This window comes from Martes martes (genome assembly GCF_963455335.1).
Source record: "Martes martes genome assembly, chromosome: 5".
Lineage (NCBI taxonomy): Eukaryota > Metazoa > Chordata > Mammalia > Carnivora > Mustelidae > Martes > Martes martes.
Window position 1 is genome coordinate 132,469,283 of NC_137892.1, and position 25,451 is coordinate 132,494,733.

At 41.1% G+C, this 25,451-nt stretch overlaps 1 protein-coding gene across 6 annotated transcripts in view; it reads right to left on the reverse strand.

Moving 5' to 3' along the window:
• The window catches only part of GHR (growth hormone receptor), a 257,386-nt gene that overhangs the window by 27,580 nt on the left and 204,355 nt on the right, over positions 1-25,451 (reverse strand). For all 6 annotated transcript variants that reach the window (XM_080803555.1, XM_080803551.1, XM_080803552.1 and 3 more), the window contains one exon: positions 6,522-6,651. In XM_080803555.1, coding sequence (XP_080659681.1) covers positions 6,522-6,651 — 130 coding nt within the window. The remainder of the gene's footprint in view (positions 1-6,521; positions 6,652-25,451) is intronic.

The window sequence follows — 25,451 nt, forward strand, 5'->3', positions numbered from 1 at the left end:
CACCTTTTACAGATGAGGGTTCCAAGGCTTAGGGAAGTTTAAAATGATCCTTTAGTAAAACACTACAGAGGCCCAACACTCAAACTATGAAGATTCCCAAAGAACCGTGACTCTTTGGACCCGGATGTTTCCCCAACACACGGTGGAAGAGACTAGGGAGGCACGCCGATGGCATTCTCCAGGCTGGGTGACTCTGAGATTTGGGGGGCTGTGAGGTGGAAAACTGGCTACCACCCTACTCCGAACCACGGCACCCTGTGTTTCCTCTCCCCAGGGCTGTCTTATGCTTGGGGGCGTCTTCCTCAGGTCTCGAACACCTTCCCATATTCCTGGCTTCTTTCCTTAACTACATGAAGAGCCATGAGAACATTATAAACATGCTGGACCTACAGGTGACATTTATGAAACATGAGGGTCTAGCTTTTTTCTCCCCACCCTTAAAAGAGACAAAAGGTCATGAACCCAGAAATGAAAAATTGTTTCCAAACCCAGAAAGCATTTTTTTTCCTATTTTGTAAGCAGAATGAATACCTCATGATAATATAAACAAATGGAAACAAGAATGGGTTGAATTGAATCGATGTGTTTGCCTATCCTTTTATTTTTGTTTTCTCTACAAAAAACAAGTTTATATTTTCCTACCTCTTGGCTCAGCTAGAAACAAACGAACAAACAAAAGAAATCATGGAGGAAAGACGGACACGTGGAGAATACTGAAGAAATCAGAGAAGCCCCATGTCCAAGTTCACATTCCGCCACCCAGTTATTCACCTCTACCCCACTCTCCAGAGAGCATCGTGTGCCCTGATGACTTAAAACATCGGCAGGGTCTGAGCTGAACGGAAAAGAGAGGCCAGGAAGTTTACAGGGGGAGGAAGGAGAGTTTGGGGAAAGGGAATTCCCTGGTCAGCGGCCATGGGGGCCTGAACAGAAATGCAGAGCAAGCCAAGGACTGCCCCAACTCAAGGCCACCCCTGCAAGCACAGAGCAAACATGCTAGAATGGGACACAGCCCTCCCAGGTCCCATCTCACTGACTGACTGACTCAATGAGCCCAGCAAACCATCTCTGGGTGGCTACTCTATACGTACCAGAGAGGCATTCCATCTGCCACCAGCACTGCGTGGATATAATGATTAATATGATGTCGTTCCTACCTTCAGGCCAGAAGGAGACTCAAAATTACCATCTGAGTACTTTTTCTTTTTTGGTCTCCTGTATTCATCCTATTCATATTTAATAAGTATTGATTATATATAAAAAAACACCGTGCCAGACATTATGCGGGACGCACACGTGTCTAAGGAATGACTCCTGCCTCAGACGCATGACTGAAAACCTATATGACAAAGCAGTGAGGGTTATTTATTTTTTTTTAAAGATTTTATTTATTTACTTGACAGAGAGAGAGAGCACAGTAGGCAGAGAGGCAGGCAGAGAGAAAGGAGGAAGCAGGCTCCCCACTGAGCAGAGAGCCCGATGCAGGGCTCGATCCCAGGACCCTGAGACCATGACCTGAGCCGAAGGCAGAGGCTTTAACCCACTGAGCCACCCAGGCGCCCCAGCAGTGTGGGTTATATGCACAAAGAGTACACATGGGGTTCCCTAAAAGTTCAGAAGATGGAATGATTGCTCTGGCTGTTCACAGAAGCCTTCAAAGTAGAGGTGGTGTTTCTAGCCATCTTGAAGAACGGGTAAAAGCTTAATGCGTAGGGAAAGGAAGGAGGGAACTGAGTAGTCAAAAGTGTTGAGGTACGAGCATGAGTATGGTGAGGGGAGCAGAGGGCAACGGAATAAATGGGCAAACTTTTCTCAAATTGGAATTGCTACTTGGGTGGAGTACTTCATTATTTACTCATTATTCATGAGGTATCAGCTGAGAAGAAGGTTTATACGTCAAGGAGACATAAAGCCAGGTGGTCTGTGGCTGAGGGGGAAGAAGACAGGAATGACTTTGTGTAGGCTGAGGTGCTTGGGGCTGGTAAGCCAGAGTGTGGAGGTCTGTGAGTATCCCCCCACCCGGGATGGGTGCTGGGTAGCAAGGAGCGACAAGGACACCACAGGCTATGGGAAGGGATGAGCTAGGAGACAACACACGCTTCCTTCTTTACAGCTGTTTCTCAGGCTGGTCTCTTTGGCACTAGGAGGAAACTTGTATAGTATGAGGGCATCCTTGACACAGTTGCTTATCAGCTGTTGGAAAGAACTTGGGATTAACATGGCCAGTGAACTGTGGCTTAAATTCTGGCTGAGATTCTGAAAAGTTGCATACGCTTGGATGAGAGGGAGATTTATCCCTGATGGGGAATGTGAGTGGTGTGCGTGTGTGTGAGTGTGTATGTGTGTATATGTGTGTATGTATATGTATGTGTAGGTGTGTTTGTGTGTATTTGTGTATATATGTGTAGGGGTGTGTGTGTGTGTGTGTGTGTGTGTTTAGAGTAGTAGGAAAAGGATTAAAAAATTAGGGATAGGTGGGTCATTGACCTACAGTATAGTTTATTTTATCTGGACTTTCTAACTAAGGAAGAGTATATTAAAGAGAATGGTTTAGCGAGATTGCCCAGAGAAATGAGGCTCTTACATAATAAGATAGATAAAAAATATATTTAGCATAGTTGATAGTATAAAAGTATTAAAATGAAAAGCTATACTACAGTACTTAGCAGGTTTGGATTTGTAATAGGAAGGTTAGCTCTGTGTGTTTTACGGTTTCTCAACCTCAACATGTCCCCATGGGGACTGCATGTTTAGATTTAGATTATTGTTTAGATTATTCCAGATCCATTAGCTCCACAGAGCAAACAACTTAAAGCACTTATCTGAAGCACAGGAACAGTTAGTTCAAAACACAACTCCCAGTGCCCTCCCCCTCATTAACCAAAGTTGAATTTTATTTTAAATAAATATTTAAAAATTATTTTTAAACTCTTAAATGTAGCAAGAAAAAAAAAAAAAACCCCACCAAAGAAACAAACAAACAAATGGGCTCACAAAACAGAGACTCTGGCCTGCTTTCCCTGGGTTAAATTTCTATGCAGGTGACCAAAGTCCAATTTATGGAAACTACTTTCTCCTTATCATACCCCTAAGAGTTGAGTGCATGAGGTTTGCTCCTAGTCTATCTTGCGAAACGGAAGGAAGGCTGTACAATGAGACTACTGGTAAAAATCAGAATAAAGAGCAGAAGGAATACTTTCTATCCAAATGCTTTTACATCTAGCAACTAGAAGAAAAATCCTAATAATAAAACATCATTTATGTTCTAAAGACAGCTGTTTTCATTACATACATATCATGTGTTTTGGCTTAAAATTAAATCTTTTCTCTAGAAAAAAAAAGGAAAAGCAACAGTGCCCTTTCTCCCTTCTTATCTCTCCCAGAACCTTGCATGGAAAATACACTTTCTTTTAATAGGCCAGGATAATTTGCTAAGGGAAGTGAGTGTGGGAGATGATAGAAGTGGGGGGTTAGAGTCTTAGGGACTGAGCCTTCGTGTGCCCACTTTCTTCATCAATAAGGCATCTGTAGGCAAGGAGCTGAAGGCGGAGCCTCTCCGAGGGCCTGCAATGTGCATTCAGGCCGAGTCTTCTCCCAGCAATGAGACCAGACCTGGCACGGCGGCCACGACTGGGCGGGAGAGGCAGCTCTGGGTCAGCTGGCTCTCCTGGCCAGGAGCAAAGAGCCACGTGCATGGCTGCCTCCAGGCCCGCCCGGTGGACAGCCTGCCGTGGTTAGGCTCCTTTGTGCTTTAGTTACCAAGGCCAGGCTGGTAAACTGAAAGCCCAGTGCACGGGCCCCTTCGCCAAGTCTTTCTGTCTCCCCTTGCCCCAGTTCTGGATGAAATCCTGTCCCGGCTTCATGCTTCCAGGAAGAGGGGTTATGATTCTATAGTTCCGGGAGTTGCCTGGGACCTGAATTCTGAGAACTTCTGGGACCTGAATGAGAAGTCAGAAAGCGCACCTGTATGGTCCTCTTTGCACCAGGGGCCGGTGTGAAGGCTGACGTGTTTGTGTACTCGCTGGTGCGGTCTGGGCCTGACGTCCTAGCCCTTTGGATTCTACGCTTTCTAGATAAACCAGGCTGAAGGCTTCTGCTATTTTGGCTAGATAGAATAATTATATTTTTGTAGAGAAAACACAAAATACTGATTTTTGCAAGTTGGGGTTGGCTCTCATCATGAGGTTGTGCTTGGGGGCTTGAAGATGTGACAGTTTTCCCCTGGGATCCCAAACCCCACTACGGCCAACAATTAATGACGTCCTTCCAGATACGCTGGGGTCTGCCCTCTACCTGTCCACACATTCTGTGGCATCTCCGTTAACACAGAGCCTGGCTTCGGACTAGGTCTGCTCAGAGGCCCAGGTGTGCAGAGGAGGCCTGGAGGCAAAGGCACGTGACCTGGATGGAAGAAAGTAAGGAACAAATATATACTTGTGAGGGCTTCATACCTTTGGGTTTATCTTTTGGCTCAAGTTCAGATTAGGTGACTATTATGGTTGGTAATAACCCATTTTCATAACATGGGCCCAACTCTGCCCTCTCTCCCTTCAGTTTTGTTCCTTACTACACACATAACTTTGTTCTCACTGAGCCGGCTCTCTGTACCCCCGAAATCTCTCTCCATTTAACAGTCTACTCAACAGATATTCCAAAGTGTTACAAACATATAAGCTTCCTGTCCAGATGCATTTCCCCAAACCAGCGTAGTCTCGCCATCCCTACCTCTCTGTAGTGTCAGCCTTAAAAGAAAAAAAGTGCTTTTGGTGCCCAGCCATGTCATTATTTGTGTGCCACCTGGGAAGTGGGGAAGGCCAGCAGGAGTTGCTAACTCAAAGCATTTATTTGTAAACTGAGGACCCAGTTTTGCACTGACAATAGCCTTAGAAGACCAATAATCAATAGCCGAAAAGAATCAGAAGTAATTATTGTAGCCCAGGAATTGGATTTCTGTATCCTTATCATTTTAAATTGTCACCATATCACGAGTAATCACAGCAGCTACCATTTGTTGAGTACATAGGCTGGGCCAAGCACCGTGCTAAGTGTTTTTCATGCATTATCCAATAAAACCCCCACAAGAAGCCATGAGACAAGGTCTACTATCTCCGTTTCGCAAATGAGGCGGCTGAGTTGTAAACGGACTACTTTGCCTGGCATTCCTCAGCGAGTGCCAGAGTCAGGCCAGTGTCTTTAGCTGCTCCCTGCATCTTTCCTCTGTTTCCACACTCCTCTGAGGGGTAGATGGCATCGGCCTTGGACTGATGAACACTCCCACCCTGGCTAATCTTGTGTTTCTTGGCTTAGGCCTTCCCTGGGGGTTGGGTGGAAAAGAGGAAAGGACAAAGTATTTGAACCTAAAACTTAGAAAAGGCAAAAAAGTACAACCTAACAGTAAACGGAAATGGAAATAATTGCAGGTGAGGGGTCAGAAAGAAACGACCTGGATGGTGATTATATCAAGAGATCTTTGTTTTACTCTTCCTCTGTTATTTTACAAGACAACCAGTCAAAACGGAATAGAAAACTATTATAATTCCTTATTGAGTATCACTAATTTAACAGGAACATAGTCTGTTTTGTACATAAACACCAAGCTGAGTCTTTTAAAACATACATGTCTTCTCAAAGTCCACCACAGGTAAAGTCAAATTCAAGGCCTAGCCATGGCCAACAAGACTTGGCAGTCTGGCTCTGGCTAACTTTTTGACTTCTTCTAAAGTCACGTCCCTTTTTATCTTTTGCCATCCATGCAGGCCTCCTGCTTTCCTCAAACAGATCAGCCTCAGGGCCTTTGCACCAGTAATTTCCTCTCCTGCAGTCTCCCCCCCGCAGATATTCCTATGGGCCTCTCTCACTTCACTTCTGTCTCTCCTGTAATACACCACGTCAGCAAGGCCCACCGTGAGCTGCTCATCTGAAGTTTCACCCAAGCTCCCTACACACACGCACACATGCCCACACACACAGACACGCTTATCTACACTTCCATGTATTTGCTCTCTTATATACACTTATATGTTCACATCCTTGTGCACCTCCATGTATCTGCTTCCATACCTTCTCACACACACTCACCCTTGCACACACCTCACACACACTCATGGATATTCACACTTTTACCCACTGACACGTACACTCATTCATACTCACACTCACCCTCAGACACTCTCATGTACACGCATGTCCTCATTCGCAGTGTGGACACTTCCTATCCTCTGGCTTTTACTTTTCTTAATAACCCATATTACCAGCTAACATTTATTTATTTTTTATTTTTTATGGTCTGTCTTCCCCTGTTGGAAGTGATGCTCCATGAGGCCAGGGTCTCTAAATTTTTTGCAATCGGCGTTGTATCTCCGGTGCCCTAGATAGGCCCCAACACGTAGTAAGGGCTTAATTAATATTTTTTGAATACATGTACACATTTAAGTCATCACATGTCCACCACTGCATACAACTCAGTAAACTTTCATCTGAAAATCTATGGAGAGAAAAGTCAGGAAGGATGAAGGTTGCACCTTCTAATATAGAACAGCTGTATGGATCTTGGGTTCTTCAAACCATGATTAACCCCATCGGTCCAGTGGCATGAAAAAGTCTCTAGTTCAGGTGAACGGCACTTGGTGAACTTAGGCTTCCCAGAGGAATCTGCAGAATAAACAGAAAAGGCAAAGCATGAAATTAGGAGGGTCAGGTATGGTCCTAATAAAACTCACACGTAAAGTGGTAAAGAAGAACCATTTCCTCTAGAGACACGTTCTTCCTGGGTTGTGGTTTTGGAGCTCGTTGTATGCCAGTCATTTCTCTGTCAGCTCTCGATTCCAGGGACCAACTGTTTTGTCTTTATGTCAAACATTATTTTTAGGGCCTGTTGGAGAAACCAGAACCAGAGGTAGGGCTTATTTGGAAAGTGACCCTGGAACAGGAAGTAAGGCCAGGGAGAGAGGGAAGGGGAGGGAGGACAGCCAACAATGCATGTTGTCCGGGGGGCTCCCACAGTGGCCAGCCAGGGGATCTCCACAGAGGCCTCTGGGAGAAGCTGTAGAGTGTGGAGTGTGTCCTAGAGAAGGAGGGGAGGCTGCGGTGTTTGTCCTCCTCACTCCCACCCTCCACTGCTTGGGGACTGCCCTGGAGGTGTTCATGCCCATGACCTTCTAGGGCACACTCACACATGGGCTGAAGATCTCATGTGACTTCCTTGGGAAAAGCCTGGACAGGCTCCTGAAGGGGACGTGGCAATGTGCACGCATGATGGCGGCTGTGAGCCCCAGATGCAGGCACTGGCATCAGATGGGACAAAGGGATGTGGCCTGGGACCATGGCATCCACTACAGGGCCTTTCCTCCTTTTATGTTTTTTTTTTTTTTTTTTTTTTTAAATAAAGAGCCACTTATGTTTGCATTCTTTAAAAAGATTCAGCCAGTACATCCATTAGGTAGATGATGACTGAAAAACTTCTGCATTCTTATGTGTCAACTCTAATTTGGGAAGTGGTGATTGCCTCCTAGTGTTAGGCTATTAGCCCAAACACCTCCAGATGGATGAAACTTGCAGCAGACAAGTCTGAGACAAAACAGATTTTTTGTGTATTATTTTTCAGTGTTCTCTGATTTCCACGGCCATTTGGGAGATGGTCAAGCTTCTTTTTTCTTTTTTTCCTCCTTACAGGATTAGTCTTCCGTTAGATTTTAAACTTAATATATTTGTTCTCTGATCTAAAGCTCTCGTCTCTAGGCAACAGGGAGTCTCTCAGATTTTAAGCATCTTTATGAACACTTTAAAACATAATTTAGAAATAAATAGCAGGCAGCCAAACATATAAAAACCCCTAATTCCAAGTTCCAGGTTCCTTTCTGGTGTTCTGAACCAAAACATGCCTCTTTTCCCTTTTGTCAGCAAAATCCTAACAAATGGGATGTTCTGAACCTTCTAAATAAATCCATCATTCAGCCATCCACTCAACAAAAACTAAACATCTACTTTGTTCCAGGCCCTCTTCCAAGAGTAGAGCAGGAAATAAAACTAACGTTCTGGTCCTTGTGGGGTTTCTCTTTTAGCGGGGGACAGGGGAATTCTGTGTAGAAAGATGAGGAGGGTAAGAAGATAAGGGTCTGGGAAATGGAGACTCCATCCTCCTTCTGCTAATACCCATATAAATGCAGCCAAAAAGCTCAGGCTGGGGAAATGTGTTCTCGTTTTAGAACATCTGCTGTCCCAAATTGTCTGGCCACAGGTAAGATCCTGAGTAGCAGATAGGTCCTCTGCCCTGAGAACACATATTGGGGGGGACAGAATGTCTTAAGGAAATTCCATAGTTACACCGTTGTAAGAGATTCCTTTTTCTGTATTAACTAAGAGATTCACAAGAGTTTCGGGGCATGGATAGGATCTGCTTGGTACCAGGGGCTGATGCTCGGCCCTCTAGGTGGTCAGCATTTACAAACCTCTCTGAGAGCACTGATATGTAGAATCTGTTACAATTGAAGAGAGTGAAAAAGGTGTGTGTTTTGTTAGGTAAGTGCCTATTATACAGTAGAGTCCCTGGAAAAGTTCCTTTTTCTATTAGCTGAAGCACCGAAAAGGTTAGTTTCAGATCATCCCAGAATATAAGCGATTAATAGAACATATTTCAGCCACAAGTATTTTTAATGTCTGCAGGTTTGAGGAGACTATTGCAGATTCTGGCTACTCCTCCGCACAGAAGTTTAAGAAGAGGAAATGCAGGGGCTCCTGGGTGGCTAAGTGGGTTAAAGCCTCTGCCTTCAGCTCAGGTCATGATCCCAGGGTCCTGGGATCGAGCCCTGCATTGGGCTCTCTGCTCAGCGGGGAGCCTGCTTCCTCCTCTCTCTCTGCCTGCCTCTCTGCCTACTTGTGATCTCTGTCTGTCAAATAAATAAATAAAATCTTAAAAAATTATAATTTAAAGAAGAGGAAATGCACTGGATTACAAATTCAGAGATCTGTGTTTGAGTCCTGGCTCTGCTACTCTCAGCCCTGATCTTCCCAAGCCATTTGGACCTCAGTCTCCTCAATAGAGAGGCTGGAAGAGATGAGATTCAAGCTACTACACAACTTCACTTTTATTATAAATGACACATACTACCATTAATAATAATGTACACAACTAAAATACAATTTTAGTATTTAAGCTGAAACAACCAGAGAACACCAAAAGCAAACACCATTGAGGTGCTCATATTCCCTGCACAACAAGCCTACCACATAATGGCAAGAATAGTAAACCCAATCCAAAACTTGAAACAGAAAAGAAAAAAAATTGGCTAGCTGGGGAGAAAAAAACTTAAAAAAATTAATTTGAAACACATTTTTATTGCTTAAACTTAGTCCGCTTGTTTATTCTGTTTCATTTTAACTCCAGATGTATAGAAAGCTCCCTATTATCTTCTCATGCTAAATAAGAAATAGGAAATTCATGGTTCATGGCTGTGATGCTAATGTTATGTAGTGTGTACCCAAAGAGAAACTCTGACACAGGCATAGTGCAGCCAGGCTATTTTTAATGTCTGTTTCACTGCCTGTCCTCCTTTCCCTACCTTCCTCCTTTCTTTCTCTTTCCTTTCACTCTCTTCTCCTTCCTTCCTTCTTCCTTTCATGTCTGGGTATGTGCCATTAAGTGCTGTAGCAGACAGACTCTCAGATGGCCCCCATGATCTCTGTTTCCTGTTATTTTTTTTTTTAAAGATTTTATTTATTTATTTGTCAGAGAGAGAGAGCACAAGCAGGCAAAGTGGCAGGCAGAAACAGAGAGAGAAGCAGGCTACCCACTGAGTAATGAGCCCAATGTGGGACTCAATCCCAGGACCCTGGGATCATGACCTGAGCCGAAGGCAGCAGCTTAACCGACTGAGCCACCCAGGCATCCCTGTTTCCTGCTATTTACGAGATATTGTATTTCATCTCTTTGAATAATTTGCTAATCTAATCTAATCTAATCTACAGACTATGGCAGAATTGTAGGGATGTCATATCTGTGATTAGGCTACAAAGACCAGCAGATTCACATTCTTGTTGGTTTTGATGAAGCAAACTGCTGTGTTGGTGGAAACCACATGATGAAGAACTGAGAATGGCCTCTGATCAGTAACTAGCAAGTCTAACAACTCTTGAAGACCTGAATCTTGCCAACAACCATGCAAGCTGATCCTTTCCCAGTCCAGCCTTCAGATGAGACCACAGCCCTGGCCAACACTTTGATTACAGCCTTGTGAAGGACTGACAAACAGAGGTCCCAGAAGATGGGTTAATTTAGAGGAAGGGCAGGGAATAATATTAACTGGATGCTGTTTATACAGAATAAATGAATCCAGTATATCAGAACTTGAAAGCAGTATTCAACAATGGCATAAGCCACTTTTCTCAGCAAATGGAATGCGTTGCAATGAGCGTGGTGAAAGTACGTAACTTCTTTGTTGGAGGCAAGAAGAACTGTAGTGTAGCTGGCTGTTTAGCTCCTCAGTCACCTGCTGCTTCAGGTACTATGACTGTGGCTGAAGACAGCTGGCATTCCTGAAGTTCAGCTCCTTAGCATCTTGTTGAGGTTTACCAAGGCTGAGAGGTACTGGCCTTAAAGTGAGTACCTCTCTGATTATGTCTGAAAATCCTAGTAGAAGTTCGTTTCGTATCTCACTTAGAGACAACAAATGGCTACCATACATTCTCAGGTCCTCTCTGATGAGTCACAGCCAGTAATTTTGAGCTAGTAATAATTTCTGCTCTTTCATGATTTTTAGCCTAAACCTAGAGACAATATAGTTCAATATCCATTTATAGCAACTCTGAAAAGAATGCTGCACTTGACAAGAGAGCCTAGCTTTGGCCCTAAATTGATTCTCACTAGGAGAAATGAGTGTTCTAACTCAAGTGGTCTCACATTCTGAAAAAAATGTTAATATTAACACTGATCAGCACTCAACATCCTGACAATAGATTTGGGATTCATTTTTATTTTCTCTTTGGAGTCTTCATTTTGGGAATGAGGATTTTGACTTGCAACTACATATTTAATTACTGTTATATACATCATGTGACATGTTACAATTATTACCTTCCATATTAAATCATGTTGAACACTTAACATATATTGTCTCCTTTAATACTGACAGTAATTCCAGAAGGTGGGCATTATGTCCACTTAGAAATGGGTGAAGAACTGGAGTTTAGGGAAGTGAGTGTCCCTGTTTTTACTGCTGTAGGTAGCAGAGATGGGATTAAAATTTAGGTTTGTGTGATTTCAAACCTAAAATCAGCACCAGCAAAAAATAGCAGCTTTTTTGTTAAGCAATTTTCTCTTGCTTCTCAAAAAATTCCCAGAAGGGAAAAATGACAAGCTCAGATGAGCTCTTAATTCAATTCTCAGAAATCAGTAAGCTGGAGAGCCCTAAGAGCAGCATTTTCTAATTGTAATTGCACACCGGAATCAACAGGGGAGCTTTAAAAAAATACTGATGCCTTGGCCTGCTCCCAGAGACTTGAATCAATTTGGGGTGCAGCCTGGGTATCATGATTTTTAAAATTTCCCCAGGTGCTTGCAATGTGTGGCACAGGTTGAGAGCCACTGGTGTAGAGAAATAAATTATAAGTAAGCACTGAAAAGTTGGCTTTCCACATTATTATGTTGTCTGATCAGTTCTAGCAGAGATTTTTATCAAGAGAGACCCTTGGTTTGGGTGCCTGGCTGGCCCAGTCAGTAGCGCATGCGACTCTTGATCTTGGGGTCGTGCGCTGAAGCGCCACGTTGGGTGTAGAGCTTGAAAAAGAAGAGTGATATGTAGTGTAAACTCCCATGAGTGTAGCTTGAGAAGGTGTGGGAAGGATATGAATATTAATTATTACCTCAGAAGAGTAAATGATGAACACTGGAGAACTATGAGATATTTTAAATATATGCACCGATGGTGCATATCTAAATGCTAATCCTGTCCAAGCTTCTGAGAGACTATAAATTGGTAATGGGAATTAATTAAGAAGTTAAACTGGCATTCCTACTGAAATTATTATTTAGAGAGCTTGAAGAGAGTTTTGCCAGATTCTCTTTAAATGTTTATCAAATGTTGATATTGATCAAATGTTGATCGAATGACAGTGTGTTCAAACTACACCGACAGAGGGACAGTGTCAGAGAAGCTGGAGGCACTGCTGGTTGCAACACGTCATCATTGACAGTGACCGTGCCACCACGGTCAGTCAGACTCACTGGGCCGGCCAAAGCTGGCTCCCTTCTTCACTGCCTAGTAGCTCTCTCCTTGGAAGAAGATGGTCTTCCTGACAGTACCCAGAGGGAGGGACGGACATCAAACAGCTCTTACACAATGAAGTAGTCTGTGTTTTTATCCTCCCTCACCAGATATATTTTTCTATCCTCTACTCATGACAGATCAGAAACAAAACAAAGGAAATCACACACCAGTTCCCAATGTCTGCTTGTGTTGGGTGTTAGGAGAGAGAGAAGAAGGGGAGCAAATGAAGTGGGAGGGGAGGGTTGGCAGGAAAGGACAACCTTCTTCAGAAAGCTCCAGATTGTGCAGTGGGTGCAGCCCCCTGCCCTGAAATGTGGAACCTCCGCCACATCATGATCATGTGGACCATCTGCTGTCAACAGTCCCAGGTCCTGGTTATTGTCCCTGAACAGAGGCTGAGGACTTGGATACCTTGTGTGGGGGCAGGAGCTAGAAGGGAAAAACCTTCCCCTCTGACCAAAGGGTAACTAAATACAATCAGTTGAGAATTTCCTTTTGAGTTGGGCAGCAGTTGGGCAATACAATGAGTCCTTAATATGACTAAGAATTAAAACTTGTAAAGACAGACTAAAGAAAACAATTTTATGGAATAAATTTCAAAATTTTGATCATAAAAGATGAAAGAAGTGATAAGACCAAATCGAAGTATGTAGTTATATGTGCATGGACAATGAAGGGGGAAACACGCTAATGAGAGAAAAGCAAGACAAACATTGGACCGAATGACTTTTGGTCACCAAATTCCTAATTGGTGGGTCTGAGCTCTGCGAAGAGTAATCATATAAATGTTGGCTGTTATTATTCCCATCCTTGTAAGTCGGATGTGATTGTCAATTCATGATTTGTTACCTGTTGTTACCCAAGAGGAGTAGATGATGAACATATTGCTAAATGTGAAATTCATCCTGCATTTTACATGTAATTCTAAGTCCACTAGTGCCAGCTGAAACACCTGAGGTATACACGATCATATAGTGACAGCTACTTCCCTCACTGGTTAGAGGTGATTTCTGTGGTTGTCTTTTAGACTGTCATAACTTATTGAAGTCTGAGTAGTAGATAATTGGAGGATGTTGCTATATTATCACATATTAGTATTAAATTTAAAAAAATCCAAGCAAAATCTTTCTCTGTGTGTTCTTGAGAAGCAATTAAAATTCCTCACGCTGGGAGGAAAATTATCAGTGCCTCACACAGACACTGTGGGTTTGGCTAAAGAGGATCTCTGGAATATTAAGAATGCTACTTGATGCTTTTCCCTAGTGATCTGGGTACTCTGGAATCACTGCACAAGCCTTATCAGCTTCTTGGCAATGATTTTTCCAGAAAAAGCTCATTAAAGTTGAACTGGAACTGGGAGAGTTCTGGTTATGTCACGATGAGTCCACCAACGACTCCACCTCTCTAAGCCAGAGCCTCCCTGAATGGAATGGGCCGGGTGGTTGAATCGTACTTTAAAAAATTTATGTGTCATTTGTTTGTAAGGGAAATGCAGCCTAAGTATTTGCCAGGACTTCCTGGGGATGAGGTTCTGCATGGAGCGGTACTGAGTTTTGCACAGTGCTTATAAATACTTAGATTGAGAGGACTAGACCCCTCCCCTAGCTTGCGGGGGTCCTCCCTTTTGAAGTTCTGCTTTGAGGCCACACATCCTTCTCCAAAGTACTCTTACCATTTCCAGAGTGCTCTTCTGCATGAAAAGCTTCAGGAAATCCGTGATTCCTCCAACTAAGAGAACCTTTTACCCATCCCCTTTTACAGACAGTCACGTCCTTGATGGATGCTGTTCTGTCAAAATACAGTAAAAGAAATCTACACTTCCTGGTTAGACACTATTGTCAAGAGTAACTGAAAAGCCTTATAACGTAACATAATACAACGTCAGCAAGCACAATTAAAAAAAAAAAAACCTGGTCAGCGTTTTTGTTTTTGTTAACCTATGGAATTGCCAAACAGTTATGGAAACACAAATAGTGAGTCTGTAGGCTATTGGCAAACAAGGCCTTCTATTAATGGTAGAAATTGGCAAAAAACTTAATAAAGTATTTCATACTGGACAATACTTTATGTAAGGAATTCACCTTCCTACTTGCTTTCCTTTACGGTTCCCTGAGGAACTCAGGAGGGCATCGCTGTAAGATCCAGGTAGTTTGTGGTTTAGAGCTGAGAACAGGAGTTCACAAACTCTTGACCCAAATGTTCATTTCCCTCTATTTTAAATTACACTCTAGCATACTTTTAACAATGGATTCCTGGTTCATTTAAAAAATGGTAAGGCTCACTAAAATAAAGGCTAAGTGAACATGCCCAGTTACTTTCAGATGAATGTCAAGTCAGCGGAACTTGGTCGTTAGTATCTTGGATAAGTGTTTACGGCACACGTGGTCCGGCAGGGAATTTAACTGCACACAGCCTGTAGAGACAGCTCACGTGGGTAGCAATGCCAGGATGCAGAGTGCGTGCGTGCGCTGTTATTATTTATTTATTTATTATTATTATTTATTTAAGCATTTATCTTTTTACCAAAACTTGCTTTATGTTGCTTAATTTAGTTTTCATGGAATATTTTACAAGAATTTATTTTCCTTCTTAAATACTTATGATTGAACATGATTAATCCCAGTTTTCAACACTCAGGGGCATTAATCAATGATCTCTCTCCCATAGCATGTCTCTGGTACATTTAGTTTACTTAGTGTTTTCACATTATTTCATTTACTTGCCCTGGACACAGTGAGCATATACTCTCCTAGCTGATTTAAAATATTCTCAAAAATTTTTTTCTTCTGGGGGGAGCCTGGGTGGCTCAGATGATTGAGTGTCTGCCTTCAGCTCAGGTCATGATCTCCAGGACCTGGGATCCAGCCCCATGTCGGGCTCCCAGCTCAGTGGGGAGCCCGCTTCTCCCTTTCCCTCTGCTTGTGCTCTCTCTCACTCTCTCTGTCTCTCAAATGAATAAATAAAACTCTTTAAAAAAATAAAAAACTTTTTTCCCTCTCTTCTTCCTAGATTTCAGAGGCTCTTTACCCATCAATTTTCTTAAAAACAACCAGGCTTCTCAGGTAGAATGACAAAGGCACTATTTTCCTTGGTGTTTTTTTTCTCTGGCTAGAGAGGCAGATGTGCCAAGACAGCTACGGCAGCCCCAAGTTCCAATAGTGTAGCCTGCTGGAAGGTGGAAACAGGAACATCACCTTGAAGACACACACTTACTGCCCTGCAGAACTAACCTAGGAAATAGAACTATTGTGGTTTCATTGTTTAAAAACACTTTTTCTTCTATATAGCATGGTTTTGAGATGTCCAAGAAACAATTAGCATTACATTCAGTAAAATTTGTTTTCTGCTTGGTTAAGGGAAGGGATATCCTAGATAATAGGTCAAATAATTATATATATATATATATATAAAATATAATATAATCAAATAACTAACTATATTTATATTATAATATTAATCAAATATTAAAGATAATATAATCAATTAATTAAAATATAAGGCAAGAGGATTGATTGGAGTAATTAGAGCCCCTGGGAAAAATGTAATACAGTACAGCTGCTATAGAAAAAGAGTTTAGCAGTTCCTCAAAAAAGTTAAAAACAGAGTTAGCATGTGACCCAGCAATTTCACTCCTAGGTGTATATCCAAGAGAATGGAAAACATATGTTCACACAAAAACCTGTACAAGTATGTTCATAGTAGCATTATTCACACTAATAAAAATTAGAAATAACCCACATGGCTATGAACTGATGAAGAGATAAGCACAATGTGGTATAGACACAGAAAACTATGTAGCCACAAAAAGGAATAAAGTGTTGATACATGCTAGAACACGGATGAACCCTGAAAGCATTTTTTTTACGAATGAAGCCAGACACAACAGGGCACATATTATATTACTCCATTTACATAGAATGTCCAGAATAGGCGAATTCATAGAGACAGAAAGTAGATTGGTAGTTGCCAGGAAATGAGGGGAAGGAAAGTTGGAAGTGAGTACTAATGGGCACAGGGTTTCTTTCATGTTAAAGGGATGGAAATGGTTCTTGAATTGGTAGTGGTGATGGTTACCAAACACTGGGAATACATGAAAAACTACTTTTAAATGGTTAAAAAAGCGTTTTTATGTGAGTTTTAGCTCAGGAAGAAAATCTATCTAAAATGCACAAAGCAACAAGTTATACTTAACACTAAGATTTACCACATGTAATTTTTATTTTTCCTAAGCCTCTATTGGACACTTTTACAATTTGAAAATCACTTTCTGTTAATTTTAACTTTGATCTCACTGTCACAAAAACAGGGAATGTACTTCACTGAACGAAAGACAATAATGAATTCCCTGGTCATATGAAAATATCCTTGATGAACCTTAACTAAAGCTCTTGTGAATGGGATTGTCTGGTTCTTTTTTTTTTTTTTAAGTATTTTTAAAAAGATTTATTTATTTATTAAAGAGAGAGAGAGAGAGAGAGCATGAGCATGAAAGTGGGGGGAAGGGCGGAAGGAGAGAATCCAAGCAGACTCCCCACTAAGTAGAACAGGCCTCCATCTCAAGATCCATGAGATTGTGACCTGAGCTAGAACCAAGAGTCAGATGCTTAACTGACTGAGCCACCCGGGTGCCCCGAGGTTGTCAGGTGCTTTTTAATGAGATGACCCAAATTCCTGAAAACCAGTAGCTGAAGGGGGTCTACAGGCAGAGTGGACATGTTCCATGCTGGAATCACTCATGGAATTTAAACATATACTGATGCCTGAGTTCCATCCTTCAAGATTCAATTTTAATTGGTAATTTATGGAATGACCACTTTAATCATCTGGGCATTGGAGTTTTAAAAGTTCACCAGTGATTTTCAAGGGTGGCAGAAGGTACAAACCATGGACTTCTGTCTTTCCCCTTCTGAGCCCAGAAGACACTGTGCTGGTTTTTCACCACTGGAGCCTCTGGTCTGGTTCTCATATGCAAGTTTTTGGCCAGGAACAGGAGGAAAAAGTAAGTGTGGGGGCATTCTAATCCAAGCCTAAAAGTATGGCAGTGCTTTGCCAACATCGCATCTCGGTCAATGAAAAATATGAACCTCCTGAAGTCTAAGGGAAACCCTCGATTGCCAGAAGAAACCAACTGACAAATGAGACTTTATTTTCCCCATCTTGTAATTTTGTTGAGGCCGGTTAATCCTCACTGATGATGATGTACTCTGTTATGTAATTTCATGTCTAGGGGTAGGAGTTCCTAAGGCAATCTTTTTTTTTTTTTTTTTTTTTTTTTGTAGTGAGCACACTGAAGTTTTTTTGTTTTAGGATTTATAGCTACATTCACCGTTGAGTCATTCATGGGTTCCCTTATTCAACAAACAATCATTGAGCACCTGCTTATACAGGCCAGGTTTCAGCTTAATACCTTCGTTTGCTGGAACACAGTATTTGGTCCAAGGATCACGGCACACCAGACAGACTGTCTTATATAAACAGGCTGGCCCGGTTCCCCGAGAAAGAGAATCGACTGTCGTTCTTTCTTAACTTTTGCTCTGTGTACACGTTCTTGCTTGGTGGGCTTGCTGCCACTACTTTAGGATTCCAAAGTCTATATTCGGATTTAAAAAACGTTCCATGTGTTTGTTTCTATGTCCACAGAAGAATGGCCAAATACAAAAGATGACAAATACAAAGATAAATATAGTATACGTGGACATGATCTCCAAAATGCAGGAACAGAGACCATTTTTTTCTATAAATACACATAAATATACATGTTTCTCAAGAACATACCTTGTCATTCTCTCATGTGCATGTTTTAATTTTTTAATGTTTTTAAGGTATTTACTGGGGCAGTAAAGCAGCTGTGTTATGCTTCATTCTTCTAAACCGAGGGTACTCAACCAGGGATGAGTCTCCACCCCAGGAGATATGTGGCAGTGTCTGGAGACATGTGTAATTGTCATGACTTGGGGGGGGGGGTCCTACTACCATTTAATAGGTAGCAGCCAGGGATCTCGTGAAAGATGATGCACAGGCCCCACAACAAAGAATTCTCTGGTCCAGAGTGTCAGTAGTGCCCTGCTTCAAGGAAATAAAGCCACTAACTTACAAAATCGTTCTCCCAAATTCAAAGATATGTTCATGGTGAAAAAAATGAATGTAAAATTCTAAGTTTCCAATCTATCCCTTTACATCTCTAAACTCTTTCTCTGCTCCACAAATAAAAAGACCTCGCATTTTTAAAAAATATATTTTATTTATTCATTTGACACAGAGAGAGAGAGATCACAAGTAGGCAGAGCAGCAGGCAGAGTGAGAGGGGGAAGCAGGCTCCCCACTGAGCAGAGAGCCCAATGTGGGGCTCTAGGCCAGGACCCTGAGATCATGACCTGAGCTGAAGCAAGAGGCTTAACCCACTGAGTCACCCAGGCCCCAAAGATCTCCCATTTTCAAGTCCTTCAGATTTTGTTTTGTTTTCTTCGGATTTTTTTTTTTTTTTTTTTTTGAGAGGCTTCCACACAGAAGTTCCAAGTTTCAGTTAATCAAGAAGCATTTATACAGCATCTGCTATGTACAGGGCACTCTTCTTTGGGTACAATGGGGGTTGTAAAAATAAAATGACACATGGATTCTGCCTTGGAAGAGTTAGATAAGCTAGTACAGGAAATAATACATGTACATACGAGAAGTAGCTAACAATAAAAGGCAGTTAAAATAAAGATAATAATTGCTGTAAGCAATCAGAGACAGTAGTGATTACTAACAGCTGAGGTTATAAGGACGGAAGGTTCCAAAGAGGACTAAGGAAAGGGTGATGAACTCATCCCAGTTGGCCAACATGGACACACACTGACGGATGATCACGCATGAAACGCCACTAGTGGTACATCTGTACGCAAAAGCTTTATTTACCCTCTTACCTACTGAATCCGAATCTGTATTCTAACAAGATCCCAGCTTTATTTGTATGTAGAGTGAAGACCGAGAAACATTGACTTAAGCCAACTGACCACCAGCCAAGGGCTCCCATTGGACCAGTGGCTCTCATCTCTGGCTATACATTAGAATCACCTGGGGATCTTTAACAAAATACCTTCTAGAAATTTAATTAGATTGGGTGATGTCTTACACAAAGTTATTTGTCAATTATATCTAAAAACAACACCACCAACACTATTTTCAACATATTGAGGAAAAAGACTGGGGTGATGCCTGGGCATTGGTATTTCTCTGAATGCCCCACGTGACTCTAAGGTGCAGGTGGATTGAGGACCACTGGATTAGAACAGTGAGTTTCTATGTTAGATTAATGCAATGAATTCCCTAAGCAAATAGACTGAAAGTCCCCTCAACTGCCAAGTCCTACGAAAAACAAACCAAGTAAGAATTAGCAAGGTGAGGTGGTGTGCACTGAATCTCAGGGGAGCTGGACAAACCCACGTAGCAAGAGAACGTGATGTCGAGTGTGTCTGTGTTGGCTTGCAGGGAAAGGCAGTGTGGTGGCAGCACAAGCTTCTCTTGTGGGTGACCTTGCTGGGTCTCTCAGTAAGGTCCAGCCTTAAATTCCACTTGTGTGGAGCAGAAACATATGCTCACAGCTGTGTTTCAAGGGTTCTAACGTTGCAGTTTCAAGTATATATGGCGGGGAGAGTGCAGCTGCCTTAATTGTGGGAGTCATGGAAGTTAGTGTTAGATTTTTTGCCATAATCCTGGGAGTGGAGCCAACTCTAGGCTCCAAGATGGCCCTGGGTCAGTCCACACAGGAGGACAGCCATACTCGCCTTTGTGGGAAACTTACGACTTCCCAGCAGAACACAGTGTACCAAACCCTGGCATCACTTAACTGCAACAAATTTCCTAAGCCTCCACAGTTCTTCATTCATTGGCTCTTTCTGGAGCCATATGTTGGAGAGATCTCTGTTTTTTAGAGAGATGCTTCTCAGACTTTAATGTGTAAAGACGTCACCTAGGGACTTTGTTAAAATGAGATTTTGCACTTCTGATAAGTTCTCAGATGCTGCTGAGGCTGCTTCTGGTGACGCATTCTGAGGAGAAGAAGTTAGATCTGTGCTGTCCAAAATGATAGCTTCGAGCCTCATGTGGCTATTGAGTACTCGAGATAGGGTCAGTATGACCAAGGAATTAAATTTTTAATTTTATTAAGTTTTAAGGAGCTTGCATTCAAATTTAAAAGTGAAATGGTACAGAGTATTTTCCATTACTATAACTCTCTTGCCTCAGTAGGACTACAGTTCACTTTAACTATGGAAAATTCAGTGTCCCATTGAGATGTGCTGTAAATGTGAAATACACACTAGATTTTGAAGAATTATTATGCAAAAATAACATAAAAAATCTCATAAATGTTTTTATTAGACTGATTACATGCTGGAATGATACTAGTTTGGGTATACTGGGTAAGTAAGATATATTATCAAAATTAATTTTACCTGTTTTTTACTTTTTTTAATGTGGCTACTAGGAAATTTGAAATTGCATCTGTAGCTCCCATTATATTTCTATTTTATAGTGTCTAGATGGTAGAACTGCTTTTAAAGGAAAACCCATATTTAATGAAAAAGGAAGAATTTAGAAAATATATTGCATCAGGCTTCAATGTGAAATACCTAAAAAGTTGCTAATTTGGCATATTATAATTATGGTATAGTGCTAATCCCCATTTCAACAAATTCATCCCCTCTGCTTCACTCTCCTGAGAGGGCTCAGAATTTTCATCTAGTTCACATATGCTCAAGAACTCCTCAGAAGGAGACTCTACTTAACCTTCCTGAGCAGAGACCCTAATATTCCAAAGTTTTCTTTCCTACTTTGTTTTATTTAAAACACACCCACCCCCATTTCCAATCTTAAATCCCTGCTAGGTAGGGCCAATATGGAGTAGTAGAAAGAGCCCTGTCTTAGGGTTTGATTCCCAGGTGCAACTTACTAGAAATGTTACATAAATTTTCTAAGCCCCACCTTCCTCATGGATAAAATGAGAGCAAAATATTTACACAGTTGATGAAAATTAAATCAGATTATTTACATATAGTACCTGGAACATGACTGGTTTTCAACAAAGAACCACCACCATTACTACAGGGAACAAATTCAGCAATTATTGTGGATAGGTAGATTCTGATTCTTTTATCTACTGACCTCCAAGGAAAATTCTGAAATATAACAGGGTTTTATTACCTTGGCCTAAAAGTATGCCTCATAATGAGAATCCAAAGCACTGGCATAGTTCATTTAGAACGATATTTGGGAATAGGCAAATCGCTTCATAATCCACCAAATGGAAGCTACCTTCTTATTCATGGACCCACTTGGTCTTAAATGTAAAACAAAATTAGCTCAGAAGTAATGGACTCCTAGGGTGCTTGGTTAAGTGTCAAACTCCTGATTTTGGCTCAGGTCATGATCTGGGGTCATGAGATTGAGCCCCGCGTTGGGCTCCATGCTGGGTGTACAGCCTGTTTAAGATTCTTTCTCGCCTTCTCTCTCTGCTCCTTCCCTGCCCCCCATGTGCTCTCTCTCTTTCTCAAAAAAAAAAAAAAAAAAAAAAAGGAGTAATGGACTTCCTAGGTTCAGTTGCACAGTTTCTCAGACTGACACTATTGACATTTTGCATCAGATAATCCTCTGTTGAGGGGGTGCTGTTCCATGCACTGCAAGGTGTTCAGCATCATTCCTAGCCTCAACCCAACAGATGCCAGTAGCACCCCCTCTCCGCCAGCTGTGACTAACAAAATGTCTCTAGATATTGCCAAATGGCCCCTGGGGGGGACAGATTCACCTCTGGTGAGAACCACTGCCCTGTGGGAATGTATCACTCACTTTAATACCTCAGTTACAGAGGCTCTAATTATATTTAAATTGACTAATTTTTTATTGTATATAAATAAAAGCATTTTACTTAAACAATGCATAGAAGTTCTTTCTAACGTCCATTGATTGAGCTCCTACTATGTGCTCAGTTCTTGCCATATGCTTTCTCATTTCATGCTCACAACTCTTCTGAGGAATGTTGTATGAGAGGATTATCATCTTCAATCTATACATAAGGAAGCTTAACTTCAGAAAAGGTAAATACTTCATCAAGAAACACACTGACAGATTTGAATCCAGACTGTTCTCACTTCAAAGGATATTTCCTCATAAGCTGCACTGCCTCTTTCAGTTTCATTTGGGTTTTCACTTTAGGTAAGGTTGCCTTTTTGATACTGGGATCAGGGTTATCGGCTTCTATGAGCTGTCGGGTAGCTAATGGACACGAGAGCTTAAAGATTAATGGTTCTATATTTGATTTGAGAAGATCTGGTACTTCACATCTTACCCTCATCATATGAAGCGAGTAGGAAAAGCAACTATTATCAGAGCCATACATATTCCCTAAACAACAACGCTGGATCCCCCCAAGGAAATGAGAAACAGTCCCTGCATCTGCGAAGTTGTCAGTCCCATGGAGAAATAAGATTGACACATATGAAACAAGCCCCAAATAAAACATTTTAGGGCATACTGGAATAGAAAATGAAATATTTCAGGATATACTGAAGTAGCCGTATAGAACTGTATAAAGAAAGGGAAGACCAGTATGAGTTACAATAGACCTAGAACCTTTAATAGAGAAGTTCTGGTGGGAACTGGAGAAAAAAAAAGTGGCAGTGCAGTTCAGGAGGCTGATCTTTTATAAGAGGGTTTGTACTTCTACATGTGCCACTGTGACTTAAGGGAAGAAGTTAGATGCATATTGCTGAGTATCTCCTTATCCACTGGTGGACATTCCATTGGACAACTCTTAAGAATCATGGTCCAAGGGCGCCTGGGTGGCTCAGTGGGTTAAGCCTCCACCTTCGGCTTAGGTCATGATCTCAGGGTCCTGGGATTGAGCTCCGAATTGGGCTTTCTGCTCAGCAGGGAGTCTGCTTCCCCCTCTCTCTCCCCCTGCCTCTTTGCTTACTTGTGATCTCTCTGTCAAATAAATAAACAAAATCTTAAAAAAAAAAAAAAAAGAATCATGGTCCACATTTGCCTCTTTCTCTTCCAAGTCAGGCTTTCTGCTCACTTCTAACCAAATGATGGATAAACACATAGAAGAGTTAGAGAAGCAACATTTATTTCAGACATAAAAGAGGATTCTGGGAATATGACTTCGACAGCGTCAGAAAGAAAATAGTTTTTATGCAGTCACGTCCTCTTAGAGCTAGAAGAGGCCTTGATAGTCAGTGAGGCCACCGTTTCATTTTACAGATGAAGAAAATGATGTTAAAAAAAAAGTGAGTTGGCCAAAGTTGTATAGCTGGTAAGAAACCAGACTGTGTGTTTCACTCCCTCCATGAAGTAAAAATCATGACCACTAATCATGGTCATTATCATTTACTTATTTACTTCAGATCTACCAACATCTAAGGCCCCAAATTTCCAAATGTCACATTTATGGAGAGCAAACCAAGCTTGACCCTGAGCCTAGACTCTACAACAATATTAAGACCATGTTCAGGATTCTAGTGATAGGAAAAAACAGTCTCTGACGGGGCATTTTGAAAGCTTGTAAGAAACCAAACAAAGCATTATTTTAAGTACTAATGTCCAACCATGTAATAAGCCCACAATTCCAATGCATAATCAAACTATTTTATTACACTAGATGGCAGCAAATAGGTATCTAGGTGTATAAGCAATTAGCTAGGATACTGAAAACAAGATGAAAACTGGGTCTAAACTTGCCTGAATAAACCATGTTTCCATAAGTATTATGCTCTTGAACATTCTTAAAGAAGTTGTGTTTTTTCTTGTACATTTTTTTAAATTGAGGTTCTTCCTTAAAATAGTAGGGAGCTAAATTTTGAAGAACTGCTGTAATGCTGAATTGCATAATCACTGACTCTTGAGTAGGTACGGCAATATTTTATATATTTCTAGAATCTTTTTCCTGGCCATCAGAGGTAGAGCAATAATCAAAGAATAGGGGATAGGAAGTAGTGAAGAGAGGCCTGCAATGAGATGTTGAAAGATATGACATCAAGATTCATAGAACAGAAAAAGGGTATTAACAAAATCAGGTAGCGAATGATGGCAACAGAGGTTTTTAAAATTAGGAAAAATTACAGGTTATATGATCACCAATGGGACTGAAAGACTATCTATGTTATTCTAGGTTATTGTCCACAAAATGGACCATGCAAGCTGATTCATTGGAGAATGAAAAGAAAACACTAACACTTTCATTTCTATGTGTTGTGTATCTAAAATAGGAAACAAACGAAAGCTTACTAACACTAAACATTTGAGTTGCATGGAGCCTTCACTCAGCCTATGTGTCAGAGTCACAAATCACATTTAGTACGAGAGGAATCCTGCAGAAAGAGTGGGAGGGCCACAGTTCTGAGGGTGGGTTAGCAGTACTTTTACTTGGCTCTTCATTTATGATATTAGAGTATTTTTTTTTACAGGTTCTATATAGCCGATTTAATGGATAAACACATTATACTGATACTATGGTGGTTTGATCATGAAGTAACAAACAAATAGCTTAAAATATTTCCATAAAGAAATCTCATTTTGAAGCTAATTCTAATGAAGCCAGCCCATGTCAACAAGAAGGAAATGATTGAGTTGACACTTTTCTTATTGTAGAATAAACTCTAACCAAATCTGGTAGGAAGTTGACTTCCAAAATGGGAAATTATCCTAAAGGCCATTTGAAATATAGATTGGCACCTACTACAACTACTCTTTATTTTTTGAGTCTCTAACTTGGTGTATCTTGTGAGCATCTTTTCAGGTATGAGATATCTTTTCAGGTATGAGATAGTAATTAAAACCAAATATTGAAATAAATGTAACACAGACCCAACTTTCAAATTGTGTTTCATAAATTGTTAAATGAGGACGCTCCCTGCAAAAGAAGCAAACTTCTTCAAACTCACTGCAGGAAGTATTTTGTCCTACTAAACATTAACGTTAAAATATTTTATAATATTGCTTGGTTCAACATTATCAAGACTCTAAAACCTCTATTTTTATGTACATTTTATAATGAACAAAATGTATTAGAACATTGTGTATCTATATAATTTACCAATGTATAAATAATGCACATTGTGAGTTTATGTTTAAAAATTGCTTTATTAATGGCATAGAGAATCCAAGCTTTAGGAACCTATGATTTTGGTAAACTATGGTAACCTATAATCTTTA